The 18568-nt window shown below is 43.5% G+C and overlaps 1 protein-coding gene across 1 annotated transcript in view; it reads left to right on the forward strand.

The window, feature by feature from the left end:
* Positions 1-18568, forward strand: part of MYO1E (myosin IE) — a 189682-nt gene that overhangs the window by 111639 nt on the left and 59475 nt on the right. The window contains exons 8-15 of the mRNA XM_006210989.4: positions 1367-1501; positions 3003-3135; positions 8112-8308; positions 11399-11479; positions 11782-11868; positions 14492-14578; positions 15692-15859; positions 16911-16996. Coding sequence (XP_006211051.1) covers positions 1367-1501; positions 3003-3135; positions 8112-8308; positions 11399-11479; positions 11782-11868; positions 14492-14578; positions 15692-15859; positions 16911-16996 — 974 coding nt within the window. The remainder of the gene's footprint in view (positions 1-1366; positions 1502-3002; positions 3136-8111; positions 8309-11398; positions 11480-11781; positions 11869-14491; positions 14579-15691; positions 15860-16910; positions 16997-18568) is intronic.

An 18568-nucleotide genomic window follows, 5' to 3' on the forward strand; every position in this document is an offset into this window, starting at 1 on the left:
CTGCAGGGTCATCAAAGCCAGGGGAAGCTTGGGGGGCTGAGGGGCAGGATCAAAGGATGGGGCAGGGGGCCTGGGGAACCAAGAGTTTCAGCTGGTTTTAGCCACTGGAAAGTAGTCATGAGAGTTATTTGATCAGAATGGTGAGGGGAGAAAGAAGCCAGAGGAGGAAGTCAATTTTGAAGCATGAAGAATTTCAGAGTCAAGGAGAAAGTTTCTAAAGAAGGCAAAGAGCCTTTTTTTTTTTTTTTGAAGGGAACATCACTTTTATTGACAAGAAAGGGTCACAGTGGGCAGCGCTACAGAACACAGATAAGACAGTCGTGAGACATGAGTGTAAAATGCCTTTGTAGATGGGAGAGAATTAGACAAAGGGGTGTTTGAAGGTTCAGCTGAGGGGGCCCTATGATGTGGGTGGTGAGAAGACTGAGAAAGAGGTTGTGGAAGTTCTTAGACCAAAAAGGGGGGAGGAGGCAGAAAACCAGAAGAAAAAGAAGGAAGAGAGTGGTACAAAAGGATTTTGAGGAGACAGAGGGGAAAAATTAAGGGAACCTTGATGTTATGGGATGACCTAGAACTTCTTAGTAATGGAGATGAGGTTCCCTGTTTTAAGGATGTGGAGCTAGGATGACATGAGGAAGTTGACCAAGATGGAGAAGTGTGGACAGTGGCTAAATTCGGTTGGGGTGGAGCCAGTGGTGTGCTGGAGCTGGCTTGCCAGGGCTGTGTGCATCTCCTCCTTCAGTGACAGTACTTGGTAGCTTGAAATCACTCATTGTAGGAGTATTTACACTGTGAAAATCAGCCGACACTACAAATCCATTCCCCAGCCCGACCTCCACCTCAAGAATTGATTCTTGAACCTTTTCCGGCACAACTCACAGGGTCTTGCCGAGAACTAAGGCAAATACCAGAGACAGAACAGAAACCCAAGGGATGGGACCTGGCGCTGTTCTTTACCATGCATCCTGCAGTGAGAAGCCTCGAGGGTCTAGCTGCACTTTAAAAAGCCACCTGCAAGTTGAGAAGGAACAAAGTAATTAGAATCTGGCTTGCTTTCCACATTTCCCAGGGACCTCACTGTTGTAACTGTGCAGTTCCGTTTATTGGGCAAGGGAAAATTTGCAGCTCTTGCAGATCTAATCAAAGTTAAGAACTCGAATTTGCAGAGGCGACTGGGGGCTACTACACACAGAGCCCATAGTCTGAAGCCCCTTAGTATTTCAGAGGCAGGGACCCCCCATCAGTTTAGGAAGTAGGGAGAGAAAATCCCATCACTTGGGCTCCGGGGGTGGTGGTGCAGGAACCGTGTGGGACCTTTGACCGCTCCATGGGCTACGTCAAGCACACACCCCTTTCTCTTGCTCAGCTCATCGAGGGCGCATCCGCAGAGCAGAAGCACGGCCTGGGCATCACCAGCATGGATTATTATTACTACCTGAGCCTCTCTGGGTCCTTTAAGGTGGATGGCATTGACGACAGGAGGGAGTTTCAGGAAACTCTGGTGAGTGCTGGCAGCCTGGGCGTTGCCTGTGGTAGAAAGGGCAGGGGAGGTTAACAAAGCAAGGAGCAGTCTGCAAGTTCCACCTCATTCTGCTGGAAGCACTCCAGTTCCTGAAACCACATGTTTAAACACCCTTAAATAGCCATGTGCCCAGTTGCCGGAGGACCACCTAATGATGCAGAATGGGTGAGAAAAGTGGATTCATCATTACCCGCCCCTGCCCCCCCACTGGAGCTCTGATTAACAGGAGATAAAAACTACTGTGGGTAATGCATTCACCACATCGGTTTGCCAATGGCTCACACAATTGTGGTACTGTTTCCATAGAAAGGCAAAGCAAAAAGTGCTCTCATTTCCTTAATCAGGCTTAGCAACCCTAGAACAACTTCAGCCTTTTCCCCACCCACTTTCTTTCCCTCTGCATCATACAGATCAGAGGGCGAGCCTCTCCACCACACTTTTCACATTGTATGTTTGTTATGGTTCATGGGGGTGAATCCAGGTAGATTACTGAGGGTTCACATCCTCAGGGAAACAACTTACAAAGTCAATCTAGAACTTCCTGGAGGTGGGCTCGGCACTCACTTAACCTCAAAGTGCTGCATCACCACTGCCCTTGGAGTCAGGTACCAGCCTGGCTCGTCCTTCAGCCCAGGTCCAGAACCACGTGGGAGACCTTGAATGGGCAGCTGGAGGTACGGTTTGATGGGGACCTGACATTGTGCTTGAAAGGGACAGACAGTCCTGGGTGCCAGGAAAGATGTCATTAAGAGCCCACATGGCCTCAAAGGAGCTGGGAGGAAAAAATGAAACTTGGTCTGCATTGGTCCTAGAGGACAGGTCTCTTAGGTTATGCGTATCTAAGGCCCAGGCATCTTAACTCCTTTTATTGAATTTCATGGACCTCAGATACAAGACTTTTCTAATGATGTTTTCCTAGAGATTTTTAATCAAGACCCTTCTGCAAGTATAATCTATTCTCAGCCCTCCCAGTGAAGGGAAAGATCTCTGAGTCTATCTGGAGTAGCTGGAAAGGGACATCAGTGCCCTTAGAGGGAGAGGGGTGGCAACCAGAGGACAATTGAGGGACGGGAACAGACTTGTCGACTGCACAGCCGCTGCTCCGTGTGAGTATCTTTCCTCCAGAGCTTTCTTGCCTGTATTCCTGGAAGATTATATGCTCTGTTTAAAGACAGAACTGCCTTTCTAGCATGACTTTGAGACTGGACAAGAATGTGTGAGAGGGCTTTGGTCAATGAACGTGTCTTCCAGGGACTTCCGGCTGCCGTTGCAGATGAAGCCACGCATGACTGCACAACCCAGTCTAAGCTTTGGCTTTTTTTTTTTTTTTTGGAAGATCTGTTTGGCTTTATTCGGTGGTTCATGAGTTGGGCAGCATTCCATCTAGCGCATAGAATGGTGCTCCCAGCTTTGGCTTCTTTATGATGCACTGGTAGAGCTGGGGACCGACATGGCAGGCTCACTTCTCTTTCCCTTCCAGCACGCGATGAACGTGATTGGCATCTTCGCGGAGGAGCAGGCACTGGTGCTGCAGATAGTGGCGGGAATTCTCCACCTGGGAAACATCAGCTTTAAAGAAGTTGGCAATTACGCAGCCGTGGAGAGTGAAGAGTGTGAGTGGCTTCGGCACACGGTTTCTGAATGAGAGGAAACAATTGTTCAGTTCCCATCAGGAGTCACCTGCCACTTTCCTCTACTTTCGGGGTTTAGGGAAAAGGTGCTGAGAAGACTTAACGTGTCCTGCTTAAGACTTATGTGGCAGAAGTTAATGGCCTCATGATTGTTTCAATTTATCATTAACCTTAGGGAGCTCTGACAGAATTTCACATCTGTGTTTAAAAATGAAGTGATATTTTAATGAAATTTAGTATTTAGTAAGAGCTAAATTATTTACTGTTTAGTAAGAGCTAAAGAACTCAAAAAGATTTGTCTCCTAATAAAAATATTTTCTGTAGCTGATCTTTAGGGTTTATATTTACCTAAAGGGCTAAGGAACAAGTGATAGGATATATGTAAATATCACAGGTTTATAAGTTGCCCCATGGGTTGGATTAGAATGGATTTCTGAAAACAGGGGGGAGAAAAAAGGACACTGACTGTTGTGTTGACTGCTGATAATGGCCTTTAATGTCACCTCTGTAGCTGTCGGAGCCTGAAGACCTGAATGATCACTTTCATTCTTTGGGAAGAAATCAGGTCCTTCTTGCAGACACGTTACCGGTTCTGTGTGCTGCGATGCGCCACACCTATGATGCTCTGTGCTTTTAGCCTCTTAAGCTTTCCAGGCGGCTCTCAGAACCCACACATCCTTTAACCACCCAGGAAGACGTTTCTTCCTTTCTCAGCATTCTTCAAAGACGATAAATTTAGTCGCCTAGTAATAAATAGTATCCTAGTCATTGCTGACAGTGCAGTCGGGCTCTTTCCATTCCAAATAAGGTTCTTTTTTAAAATTTTTGTTTTCTTTTGTGATAAAGGAGGGAAGTGCTGCTGACTTCTGATGTGTATCTGATAAAGAGGAACATGAATTATGGTTACCAGGGAAGGCAGTCGAGTAGAAAAGAATAAATACACGGGGTGTCCATGAAGTCTAGAAACACCACTGCCTAATAATAATAACTGTTTCTAGACATTATGTACATTATCCTTCACATTTGACAAGTGCTTGTATGTGTCTGAGAGGGTCATAAACGCTTGCCTTTCCACGTTGCCAGTTCTGGTTTCTTGGTAGTTTCTGTGGACATAGACTGGAATTCTCTTGCCTTCTTGGATGGGACAAGCCTTTACTGCTTCTTTAGGCTGGAGAAGAAAGTCATGGCTCTGATGCAGCAAGCATTCCTTCCTCTGGATGCTTGAGCCAAGAAGTGGTTCACTGCACATTGATGTGCAGAGGAAGCAGCCTCCTCAGCCAGCTGGGTTGGGCCCAGGATTGGGAGCCGCCAGTGAGATTCTCTGATTGGAGGTGGTGCAGGGATGGAGATCAGAAAAGGCCATGCATGAAGCCACAGAGGTGTAACAAAGAAACGTGTCTTCCTGCTAGTCATTTTGTATTCTTTCTGTCCATAATCCCTTCCCAGCGTTCAGCATACACAGAGTTCTAACATCCACCCCTTTGGCTCGTCAACTTACTCCTCTGCCCAGAGGGAACCAGTGTTTCCATTTCCAGTCTCTTGTATTCCTTTCAAGCAGATTCTGTGTTCCCCAGAACCTACTCATATCTGTTCTTTTTTCCCCACTGCTGGGCTGTGTACTTTAATTTATTGAACCAGTTATGTATTGATGGATGTTAAGTTGGTTTCACATCTTTTGCTCTTCTAATTACTTAAAATGAGTAACCTGGTTTGTATTTGAGTTTATCTGTGGAATACATTTATAGAGGGCAGAGCTAGTCCATGGTTTTAGAAAAGAAGAAAGCACTTTCCTTAGCTGTTGTATTATAGACAAAAAAGGTAAAACTCCCATCACATCTCGCTTCAGAAAAATATTAAATACAAATTAGCCTAAAAACTTTGTTAAGATTTGTTATTTACCACTTAAATAACCACAGGAGTAAAGTGACAGGGCCCCCCCATCCCCCGTTATGTCATTACCAGTAGGTTAGAAAGCACAAAACTGGGGGGAGGGTATAGCTCAGCGGTAGAGTGCATGCTTAGCATACACGAGGTCCTGGGTTCAATCCCCAGTGCCTCCTCTAAAAATAAACAAACATAATTACCTCCCCCCACCAAAAAAAAAAAAAAAAAAGCACAAAACCTCTACGCTGAAGATTGGTAAACCACGTTTACCTTGCCATTTCTTTTATATATTTTTTTCAATATTCTTTTGGGGGGGTAATTATGTTTATTCATTCATTCATTCTTTCATTTTAATGGAGGTACTGGGTATTGAACCCAGGACCTCATGCATGCTAAGCATGGACTCTACCACTGAGATAATACGCACCCCCCAACCACTCCTTTTAAATTGTTAAAATGGGATTTTGTTTTGCTACATCTTTTCAGTTTCTCTATCCCCCCTATACTTAAAAGGAAAAATTAAATCCAACTTTGCTTTACACTTTAATGTAGTAATAGCAATCTATCCTCATGATCAGAATGTGCTAAAACATTGCTTTTTGGCAGATTCTTTTATGTTCTGCGTAACTCTGTTCAACTTTACTAGGATTACGTCAGCAATTTAAATTAATCAATGCCTTCTTACTCTTTTTCCCCACCCCAAACTTCTGTACTGACACTCCTATCCAGCCGCACCGCACACACCCTCATGGAAATTCACAGCCGGAAGGAAGTCAATATGAGCAGCCCTGTAATTTCAGCACCAGGGTAGCCACTGAAGACGATGTGAGGCCATAAAAGCTGGTACTTGAAAAACATGGCATGGATTTTTTTGAAAGCAAGTGATAGATTTCCCCTCTAGACTTCTTAGCTGGTTCCTTAAGCTTGTGGCTCTGATTCTTGGCCAGACTCCATGCCTTGTTTCCCATGTGCCCGTGATCCCTCACCTGTGCCCTCTTCTCCAGGAAGAGATACAAGACATGGGAAGATATCCTGTTTCTTTGTCAGTCTTGTCTGTCTCGTCTCAGGGACCAAAGGGCTTAGCCTATACTGTTTTATTTCTTGAGCTCTGGTCATAAAGATAATGGCATAAATATTTTACCAACCATTTTAACCATATCCTTAGTTTAGCATGGCTAGGGGCTTGGGAGAAATCTATATTTAATCTACATGCTTTTGCCTGGTTTTAATGTAATAACTGCCATTAGGTTTCCCCTTAGTGAAGGCCTCTTCTATGATGGACCCATTGGTAAATGTCTCTTGATTCGCACAGCAAACCTGCATGTGTCCAATGTGATTTATGGGCGTCTCATGTCCTTGTTCTGTGTAAGGTAAGTTTTGTTTTAGCAGAAGACGCCTCCAGATTTCTCAGCATATGTGTTGACATTAAAACTAAACTTAAAAAAATGGTCACTGGCAAATTAGTGCATTTAATTTTGTTCACATGCCCTTTGAAAAAGGAAGGCCTCTACTTGTCAGAGCATTTCTGTGGAGCAGTCACAGAGATGATAAATACCTTGTTCTGGCAGTACATTTTTTCAAAATGCATTCACTGACTTAATCTCATTGGAAGGTATATACTGAGAAATGTCAGCCTGTTACGTTCTAACACCATCTGTGAAATTCAAACAGATTATTCTTTATTGGGAGCCTTATGATTTTTGAGCATTATCATAAGGTCTTTAATAAAATCCCTTTATTAGAGAATTTTGGCAAAGCTTTATGCAGAAAAAGACTCATATCCACATTCAGAATTTCAATTTGTATCCATAAAAATCTTCCATTCATAGTGGAAAAAACCTGAGCATGCTTTCATGCCCAAGAATGGTGTCATTTGTTCACATGAGAGTGTTTTGACCAAAAGTCAAGAAAATCCGTTCATAGCACTCACCCTCCCCCTAGTGAGTTTCTTGGCATGAAACAAATTGATGAACCAAGGAAAACTCAGCTTTTCTATCCAAAGACCACAAAGTGTGCCAGTTTCATGCCCTTAGGATGGAATGGGTGTGCTGTGATATGAGTAACACTGAGCCCCTCCCTCCCTCTGTGCACCATCTCTAGAAGCCATCCAGGCCCCTTTGACTCCAGCCCAAATATCCCCCAGCAAGGCCCTCCAGCATCGGGATCCATCCTAATCTTTTGATCACCTGCCTTACCTTTCAGCTCTAGCCAATGCCGGCTTCCTTGCTGTACCTCAGCCGTGTCTTTTAAATTCCTGCCTCCTCATCTTTGCACGTTCCATTCCCCTCTCCCTTGTCTTTCCACCCAGGCATCAGTACAAATCCTGTTCACCCTTTTAGACCTCCCCCCGCCCAAGCACACAGCATTTTCCTTGGCCACCCCAGCACGTGGTAATACCTTCCTGTTCTAAATTCCTCCAGGACTTTATTGTCAGTCTGTGTTACCTACTCAGCTTTTTGTAGGCTTCTTTATTTGATAAACTACCTTTGCCTCATCTAGATGGTCTTTGAGATTTCTTAAGTATTTTTTATCCTGTCCTCTCTCTTGAGTAACCACATGGTAAGCACTCAATAAATATGTGATTGGGTATCATTATGAGTTTGATGCTATCAGGTGCTTCAAGCTGTTTAGGAATGATGAGGCTATGAAAACACCGTACCAAAAAGGAAGAAAACAAGGTTCGGAGCCAAAGGAATGTTTCTCGATTTAGTTCCTTCCGGGCCGTCTTGCTGCAAACTTGGGAAGATGTCCATTTTAGGCATTTGGCTGTGTTCTCGGTAGGGGGGATCAGCTTGCCACCCTTCTTGGAACACTGGTTTGTATTATTGGAAGTCTCAGTCGTCATAGGAGTTGACTCATGTAATAGAACAATTGGGACAAACAAAGTTGATGGATGTGTGAGATTGCTGATAAGCAGTCTTCATTAGAGTGAAAGTTTTAGGGGGCTAATGATGGAGTCTTGTACGTACATACACACACCCCCACACACCCACACCCACACACGGCTCCACATATTTGTGAGATGAATTGTTAAAATTCTGATAGACAGTCACGTTTTCTTTTGTTTTGTATAGTTTTGGCTTTTCCAGCGTATCTCCTGGGGATCAACCAGGACCGGTTGAAAGAAAAGCTAACAAGCCGACAGATGGACAGCAAGTGGGGCGGCAAGTCAGAGTCCATCCACGTGACCCTCAACGTGGAGCAGGCCTGCTACACCCGGGACGCACTGGCCAAGGCCCTGCACTCCCGGGTCTTTGATTTCTTGGTAGATGTAAGTAAACATAGGCTGATGTTGTTGATGCTTTGTATTTTAGCGTCATGAAAATAGCAAAACTGCGAAGAGCTTTGTTTTCATGTTTTGGCTCATTATAACCATCACCTGACTCCTCCCTTTTAATCCCCTCACTTTGGGATCATTGAGTCTGACTTTTACTTCTAGAATTATCCAGCAAGACTGTAATATGAGGAACAGCTTCTTGTGGACAAAATATTCAGTTAAAGCCAGGACTACAGACCAGAAAGAGAATCATAGATCTCGCTTGACTTTGAGCCTAAAGGTTCAGATTTTGTATTCGTCTTCCATTGCTATGTTACAAATTAACCCAAGACTTACTGGCTTAAAACAATTAGCATTAGTTTTTTCACAGTTTCTGTGGGTCAGGTATTTGGTGGTTCTGACTCAGGAATGAGAGTACAGTCAAGATGCTGATTGGTATTACAAGGCTTGACTAGGTCTGGAGAATCTGGTTCCAAGATGGCGCACTCATCTGGCTGTTGGCAAGATGCCTCAGTTCCCTGCTCCATGGGCTTCTCTTTTGGGCTGCTTGAAAATCCTCACAACACGGCAGTTGGTTTCCCCAGAGTGAGTGATCTAAGAAACAGAGCAAGGAAGAAGCCATAAAGCTTTTAATGTCCTAATCTTGGACTCAGATACTGCCACTCTGTCATCTTCTGTTCATTAAAAGCAAGTCACAATGTACAGCCCACAGTTGAGGGGAGGGGAATTAGGTGCCACTTTTTTGGAGGAGAGGATATCAAAGAATTTTGGGATATATTTTTTAAACTATCTTAGACTTTTAAAATGACGGCATTGCCATAGAGATATTGTATATACATATGCATATAAATACATATTTATATATGTGTGCCACTTATAGATTCTGAAAATTAGTCTTGCAGCAGTGTGGAACTGCCATTGACAGTCTGTGTCAATCTGCACCTAAATGGTAGGATTATAATAGCAAGCGTTTTTATAGCAATTACTATGTGCCAGATACTGTTCTAAGCATTTTAGAAAAAAATAACTCACTTAATTCTTACAGCAACCTTGTGACTTAGATATTATTATCTCTATTTTACAGATAAGCTAACTGAGGCACAGAGAGGTTAAGGAACTTGCCCAAGGTCACACCGGTATTAAGTGATAAATCTAGGAATTAAATCCAGGTAATCTGGTAGTGGTCCAGCTATTGAATTCCTCGGCTTTTATATATTCAAGCCAGGAAGAACCCCAGGGGACCCTAGTCAAGGGACAACAACCTGGTCATTAGAGCCAAAAAAAATCTGTGTTTGAGTCCAGGCAACAACATTTATAAAGCTCAAAGTATGGTTGGATGTATTCGGGGGTAAGTAGGTCAGGGCAGGATAGGGTCATTATTCTCTGCTCTTCTCATGGTTATTTGAAGGGTAAGGTTGCTTGGGAAGGCCAGGGTCATACAAAACAGTGATGCTTTTAACTTCTCCAGGCCTCTCATTTTACTGACAAGGGAACCTTAGGCCTGAGTATTGGTTGTTTCATCCAAGCCATTAAACAGGAGTGTGGCGCCAAACTGGGACTATAACCCACATCTCTTGTCTCTGTTCAGTGTTCCTTCCAGTGCTGGGACTTCCCACCTTATTTCTTTTCTGTCTTCCCTTAATTCTCTGTGTGGTATAACAGGATGGATGCACCATTGTAAGTGATGCTAATTGGAGCTGACATTTACTAAGCACTGACTGTGTGCCAGCCACTGGGCTCAGTGCTGTGTATCATTCCCCATTGGCTCATGAAAGATGAGGGTCGTTTTCTTCGCCTGGAAAACACCTTCGGTACTTCTGAATTCATCCAGCTATTCGTCCCCCAGGAATTTTTCTCCTACACTCTTCCCTCCCCTGCAGCCCTCACCAACCTTCTATCATTTTCTGTTCCACTGATTGCACATCTCTCCTCACAGTGGTCAAGAACACAGATTTAGGCATCAAACTACTTAAATTTAATCCCAGACCCTTCCTCTTCACTAGTGTGTCTTCTGCGTTATAATGTTATTACCACTGTCGTTAAGAGAGTTGTAGTGAGCATTGAATGGAACAACACTTGGGAAGCCCTCAGCGAAGCCTGGCATATAAGCTACCTTTATTACCATCACTTTAACTTGTGTTACTGGTATTGTTAAACACTGTTGCCGCACCCTGTCTATAAACTCCTGAGAGTAGACTCTCTTTTTGACATCCCCGGCATATTGTATTAGGTGACCATTAATTGACTGCAGTCATACCTCATTTTACCGCGCTTTGCAGATAGCGTATTTTTGAAGATTGAAGGTTTGTGGCAACCCTCTGTTGAGCAAGTCTGTTGGTGCCATTTTTCCCAACAGCATTTGCTCACCAGTGTCGCATTTTGGTATTTCTCACAATATTTCAAACTTGTTCATCATTATTCTATTTGTCACGGTGATCTGAGATTGATGATCTTTGGTGTTGCTGTTGCAAAAAGATTAGACTCACTGATGGCTCAGGTGATGCATGGTTAGCATTTTTTGGCAATAAAGTAATATTTAATTAAGGTAGGTGCATTGTTTTCTTAGATGTAATGCTGTTGCACACTTAGTAGGCTACAGTATAGTGTGCACGTAACCTTTATATGCAGTGGGAAACCAAAAACAATTTGTGTGACTCACTTTTTTGTGATACCAGCTTTGTTGCAGTGGTCTGGAATCGAATCCACAGTTTCTCTGAAATATGCCTCCACTGAGTGGGGTCCATGGAAATAATATTTGCAGATCTTGTAATATTGATTGTTTTTGTGAAATAGGTTTTACTTCAAACATCCAAGGTGACATTTTCTTCTAATTCTCAAAGCTTCCCGAGAAAAACTAATTCTGCCAGAAATGACTGGTGTTGATCGTTAAGCAACCTTTGTTTTCCCACCGTACTGGTTTGCTTAGATTCTGGTGTTGTGCTGAGGCTTTTCTTAAGCTGCTATTCGCCTGTCTTCTTGTCCCCTGTTTCCAGTAGGCGGTAGTGTCTTTCCCTTTCCCCCACGCATGCCCATTTTTAATATGAATGTAAGAGGAGTTAATTACCGCTGGTTACTCTCTCCTAGTCCATCAACAAAGCGATGGAGAAGGACCATGAAGAATACAACATTGGTGTCCTAGACATCTATGGCTTTGAAATATTTCAGGTAAGACTAGTTTGCGTAACTGGAGACTGGGGAGGGTGATGCCTTTCTTCTGGCGCGAACCAAATAATTCTAGGCAATGGAAAGAAAAAAAAAAAACCAGAAAACATCGTGCCCCATTTTTGCTTTTTTGGTTCTTCATGTACCTTTACCAAGTTAGCTTCTCCTAAATATAAACCATGCGGCTCTCTCCTGATGCCTCCAACATTTCTGTTAAGGCTTTCCACTAAATCACTCAAGAAATGACTTTAAAATGCTTTGCAGAAGCAATTACATGCAAGTAACATTCTCTCTCTTTTTTTCAGAAAAATGGCTTCGAACAGTTTTGTATCAATTTTGTTAATGAAAAGTTACAGCAGATTTTCATCGAGCTCACATTGAAGGCTGAACAGGTGAGCCATCCGTCTTCCTTCATCTTGTTCTGTTTGTAAGTTGTTGTGTTTTAAAAGGTAGAGATCTCTCTCTTTGGTAATAGATTCAGATTTTAGTCTTGTATTAGGAAATGTGCTTAATAGAGACGGAAAAACCGTATGCCATTGTGACATTTTAGTCTGAAGGATAAACACATTCTGCTCCATTTTCTTTCCTCTTTAGGTAAGTGATACTGTGAAATTGGGCTTATGACTAGCTGTTGTTACTACTCCCTGACTCACTGACCAAATGGAAATGGAAACCTCGTTCCAACCCCAGTTGTCCATGGCGTGTACTGTGTGTTTCAGAGGAAAACTTGGTTTTCTGAGATATGCTCTCCTCCCAGTCGTCCATAAAAAGAAATGTGTCTTCAAGTGAACTTATTTACAAAACAGAAAGAGACTCACAGACATAGAAAACAGACTTATGGCTACCAGAAGGGAAAGAGGACAGGGGAGGGATAAATTAGGAGCTTGGCATTAGCAAATACAAACTACTATATATAAAATAAACACCAAGGTACAGCACAGGGAATTGTATTCAATATCCTGTAATAAACCATAATGGAAAAGAAAAACATGAGTCTTTAATAAAGCTAGTATTTAAATTCTGACTTGAGGCAACATGTCCTGCTTACAACTATCTTCTGGAAGTCAGATGCAAGTCCCGTTTTATTCTGGTACTCACGATTTTTCTATTTCTTGGGTCGCTATAATAAGGTACCACAAACTGGGCAGCTTAAAACAATAGAAATTTTTTCTCTCACAGTTCAGAAGGCCAGAATGCAAAATCACAATGTCACTAGGTAACACTCCTTTCAAAGGCTCTAAGGGAGCATCTTTCCTTGCTCCCTCCAGCTTGTGTGGCTCCGGGCGTTCCTTGTCTTGCAGCTGCGTCACTCAGGTCTCTGCCTCTGTCTTCATGTGACCTTTTTCTCTGTGTCCAAATTTCATTCTCCTTTCTCTTATAAAGATGCCAGGCATTGGATTGAGGGGTCATCTTAAATCTGTGATAATTTTATTTGTGAGATTCCCAACTAGTTATGTCTGCAGAGATCCTATGTCTAAACCTCACATTTTGAGGTTCCAGGTGGACATAAAATCCTGGGGGACACGTTCAACCCACTGCACATATCAAAGGCTGTTTGGGGAATGTTTAGTCATGGGGGCGTTCGTGCCCCTGCTTAGGAACCCCGGTGACCAATGATTTTCACAGAAACCTCTGCCCTGGAGTTGCAGTACCACCTCAGAGTAGCTGGAGCGAAACCACAAGGGAGGACGTGGTAGGAACAGTGGTGGGAGAAGCTGGCAGAGGCCAGAACAGACGGGAACTTTGGAGGGCAGGGCGAAGACTTCTGATGTTTTAGTAAGTACGGTGGGAAGCCATCGGAAAATTTTGAGCCGAGAGTGACACGATCTGATTTGTGTTTGTTTTTGACAAGGTCGCTCTGGCTCTGAAGACTTACAGGATGGAGGCTGAGTTGGCTCAGTGGTAGGGTGCATGCTTAGCATGTGTGAGGTCCTGGGTTCAATTCCCAGTACCTCCATTAACAAAAATACAATTAAAAAAAAATGATAATGAGACCAGACTTACAGGATGGGGTGAGGCAGGGGAGGGCAAACAGGAGCGGAAGTTTCAAAACAGTTGGGAGACTACTGTCGCAGACTGGGTGAGAAATGGAGGGGTGTAGACAGTGATGGTAGCCGTAGAGGTGGTGACATGGCGAGAGGTGGTCAGATTCAGTGCAGATGTTGGAGAGTGACTTGCTCACCATGGTTAGCAACACGCTGAGAAGGCAAGAGGAGTCAAGGAGGATTCCTTGCTTTGTAGCTTGAATAACAAGACCAACGGGGAGACTGTTTACTGAAGAGTGAGGTTAGGAGAGCAGTTGGTTGAAGACAGTGGAGGGATGAGCGGAGAGCAAGAATGCTGCTGAACGTGTTCGGTCTGAGAGGCCTGTTATACCCCCGAGTTGAGATTCCAATATATTAAATATATGTGAATCTGGAACTCTGTTGGGAGGGCTAGACTAGAGAAATACATCCACATGTCATTAGCCTATAGGTGTTATTTAAAGCCATGAAATTGAAATTACCTAGAGAGCAAGAGCTGAGAAAACAGGGCTGGAAGACTGAGCCCTGAGGCTCTCCACCTTACAGAGATTTGGAAAAAAGAAAGAGCCAGCAGACCCGTGAGGAAGGAGGGCAAGCGGGAGAGCGTGCTGGTGTTCACCAAGTTCAATGAGCAGCTGAGCTGAAGGAGACGCCTTCTCCTTAAGTACCTGGGTGCTAATCTGTGCTTCTGTCCCGCGTTAAGTTGAAAGCAATCATTTTACAACAGGAGCTGTAGGTTAAGCCATATTAAATTGTCATGTTTATATGTATGGTAGCAATTTCATAGGGTTCAAACCCAAGATAAAAATGACCAAACAACGAAATGCTCCTTTTGTATCCCTCTTAGAAGAAATTAAAGTTGCAAGTTTTTGTTGAAGGGCTTTTATGTTTCTCTTTCCTGGTGATTTATGTGCCTCTGACACCCATCTGTGCCAAGCTCCAGCTGGCCTTTCCTGGGTAATAATGTGAATTCCCACTTTCTGTCCTGCAGGAAGAATACGTGCAAGAGGGCATACGATGGACACCCATCGAGTACTTTAATAACAAAATCGTGTGCGACCTGATCGAGAACAAAGTTGTAAGTATTGCTCTGGTGTCTCGCCACTGCTCACAGGTTTCCATTGAGTGCATTTTTGTTCTGTCTGTCAACGCATCAGAGCAGGCAAAGTGATAGCTGATTTTCAGAGTGTTTTAGCAGTTACATTAATTTTGCATATAGGTGTATGTGTGAAAATAGGGTTTTATTCTTGTGGTTAAGATACACATGTATATATGGGTACAATGTCAATTTACAAATGGAAGTTGTTGCTGAGTCTTAAGAGAAAATAACTATCACTTATGTTGATGGCATAGTGTGTGAAGCCATATACAACTGGCCCTCAGTGAGGTGGGTGATAGCTCAGTGGTAGAGCACGTGCTTAGCATGCACGAGGTCCTGGGTTCAATCCCCAGTACCTCCATTTAAAAAAAAAATTGCCCCTTCCTTCTGGATCATTTATACAACTTCTAGGACTTTAGCCTTAGAAATTATTCAAAAGACAATACAGAGATATAGAAGAGATCTGTTCAGGACTGTTTTATTTTTATTTTTATTTAATAAAACCCCAAACTGGAAACAGTGAATACATCTATAGAGAATTCAGTCGTTAAATACATTAAGTACACGATAACATATGACAGTAGGGAAATACGCCATTAAAATAGTAAGTATAAAGACAACGCAGAGCAGGAGGAGTTTTTGTAGCATAGTGCTATGCAGGATAAAGGCATACTTGATAAAATGTGTCCATTATGTAACTATATTGACCATGTCTGTATAGGTAACAGGCTGAAAGCAAACGTTAAGAACTAGATTAGGGTCAAAGGAAAATGTTTTTATTTTTCTTTGGGGGTTTTGTAAATCAACTTAGTTTGAATAGGAGTGAGCAGATAATGATCTGTGTATGGCTTTGAATAGAGCTTCGGGGAATTAAACTTTTTTTTTTTTAATGGATTTTCCTCCATCCTTGGATGTAAGTGGTGACTCCTATTTGAGATTGTAAATTGCATGCTTCCTCAAAAAGAAAGACTGACTTTCAGGATGGTATCATAAGTCTAGGGAGCTGTTTCCTTGCTTCTGGGAAGTCCTGATAAACGCTGTGTATTTTAGAGCAGTCACTGAACTGGGACTTTGCTTTCTGGGTCCCACCAGAACCCTCCTGGGATCATGAGCATCCTGGATGACGTGTGTGCCACGATGCATGCGGTGGGTGAGGGCGCGGATCAGACGCTGCTCCAGAAACTTCAGATGCAGATCGGGAGTCATGAGCACTTCAACAGCTGGAACCAAGGCTTCATTATTCACCATTATGCTGGGAAGGTATGGCCAGGGAGCAGGGCTTCAACAGGACAGCAGAAGTTATCCTTTCTGATGTCTACACGTGTTAAGCCTTTGGGTCTGTAACCTGTCTTATCGTGAGGCAACTGGAAATAATGTCTATATAGTTCTGTTTGCTTCCTTGTGTTTTATTCATCCATCATTCATTCAACAACGAGGGATCTATGAAATATTTGGAGAGACAAAGAAAAGATAGTGTACACCACTGTGTATTTTTTTTACTATGACTCTCCCTTTAAATAACATAAGCATGAATCATGACTATAATAATAGCATGAATCAGCATATATTAACTGCTGAAGGAATGGGTTTTTGTCCTTCCTCTTTTGCAGTCACAAGCCTGCATTCTGTCCTTGTCCGTACTCCCTGGGAGTGTACATAAGGACCAGAGTCTCACTTTGGTGTTTGTTCTCATAAAATGCATGAGTCATGGGTGCTACTGGATACTAAGCTTTGAGTGGGTGCCGGCGATACAAAGATAAGCAAGCTGAGGTCATGATATTTGGGGACTTTCCTATTTGGAAATCCATTGGTCTCACCCTTCATCCCAACTAATTTCCTGTTAACCAAGGGCCCCTGAGCATGAGGCTTTGGCTGAATTGATCCAACTCTGACACCATTTGTAGGAGAAATTCAAAAGCCTCAGATGACATGGCCCGTTGCAATGGGTTAATGAGCATGGAGAGTTTTATTTTATTCCATCTTAGCTAAAATTTAGGGAGAATGAAGTGTATTTAGACATTCCTATAGATGCACTGAAGAAGGGGTATGTAATCATGAGAGCTGGGGATGGATAATCTGGGTGGTGTCCACAGCCAAGTCCACTCATCAGCGTCCCCAGGCCGTCACCACCTAAGTCATCTAATCAGGCAAGGTAAACAAGCACAGCCTTCATGTGACAGGTCAGGATGAAATCCCACTTGTTACGTCCGGAAACATACACATTCTCTTGAGGATGGCCATGCCGACTGGGCTTTATTGTCGAGTGAAATTCTTAAAGGATAAAATTAGACTGCTTTCCATTCCTCTCCAGGTATCCTATGACATGGATGGCTTTTGTGAAAGGAACCGTGATGTGCTTTTCATGGATCTGATCGAGCTTATGCAGAGCAGTGAGCTGTAAGTGTGTTCGCCTTACCGGACCTGGGCTGTGGGCTGAGCGGACTGTTGACATTAAAACAAAACGTATGACGTTTGAACAGTCAGCGTTTTGTTTCCTTGTGCTGCTGGGTCTGAGTTATCATTAGACCATTTGGCTTCTTCTCAAAATAGATTTTTTTTTCCAATCTTACCGTTCCCTTTACCCCTAACTTTCCCACCCCACATTCTCGGTGCTGTCTGCATGCCCTTCGGGGCCCAGCCAGCTTCATCATTTTCAATGGTATTATCAGGGAGAAGTGACCATCCTTGGGTTGGGTTGGGTTGGGGTGGCCATGAGACCAGCTGAGAGTGGGGCAGTCTGGATCTGTGACACTTGGCCCTTGGAACATCATCCCAGGAATTCTCCGTGGTCACTCAGTTTTTAAAAACGCTAAGAGCTTAGTGGCACCCAGGTTAATCTGAGTTGCGAGAGCACTTGGGAAACGGCTCAAGAAATTGGGGAGGCGTGCACAGAGATCCATCTTAATCCCTGAGACCCTGACTGAGCTATAGGCATCGAAGCAGTGGGCTCATCCACCTAGCGAGCTGCTGGGGCTCTCAGGACCAGCTCTGCCATGTCCTTTCCTTCTGTCTTTCCTGCCAAGGTGCCCAGGGCCCTGGGTAGTGGATGTGAGACATCATTTACATGACCAGGCTTGTGCATGCCATGCAAGTGCAGTATTGCACAGTCTGCCAGATTTTACAAGCTTTAGAGCTGCCTCCAAGTCATAGTTGCCCTTTCAGTCTGTTACTTCAACTATCCTAATTAATATCAAGGTTAACGTCTCCAGTCGACAGCTGCAAGCCTGATAATGTTCCGGGAAGGACCTGACTTCAATGAAAACAAAGCCGAGTTTCCTTTTCAGTCCGTGGTTCGAAGTTCTGCTCCACTGAACTCTCGTCCCCTCCTGCCTGCCTCCCCCTCCTCCCCGGCCCTGATCTCCCCACGCCTGAACTTCCTTCGCACTCACACCCCTCACTTCGGAGATTCTGAATTTCTCTTCATTTGGAACATAAAATCTATTTCCTCTTCTCTTAAAAGGTCGGGTAAGTCCTGGCTTATGGGGTTTATGACAGACAGGTACAGACATGCTTTCAGAGATTTTTTTTTTTAATTATTAAACTTACTGCCAAGTTCAAGAGCTATTGATGCTTCCATGTAACACTCCTGTCTTATAGACATAGTCTGTCGTTCAGTAAACACATTTGCTGCGAATACCTATAGTTGTGTCTGGCTAGGTTAAACGTAGATGCCTGGGGAGACTTTCTAGAAAATTCATGATGCCCCATAAGGCATTTAGGAGGAATTTAATTTGAGTGGCAATTGCTGATTTACATGGATCACATCATTTGTTCATTCAGTCAGGAGATATTTATTGAGCATCTACTGTGTACCCAGCTCTGTTCCATACACCAGGGGCACCAAGGTGAAGAAGCCCTTGTCCCTGCCCTGCGTCCTTTGAGGCAGGCATGTAAACAGACGCAGCTCAGTTAGAAATACTAATGAAAATAGGTTGGGCAGGCGAAGCATTAGAGGAGTGGCTCCAGTTA

Source organism: Vicugna pacos, chromosome 6 (assembly GCF_048564905.1).
Source record: "Vicugna pacos chromosome 6, VicPac4, whole genome shotgun sequence".
NCBI classification, from domain to species: domain Eukaryota; kingdom Metazoa; phylum Chordata; class Mammalia; order Artiodactyla; family Camelidae; genus Vicugna; species Vicugna pacos.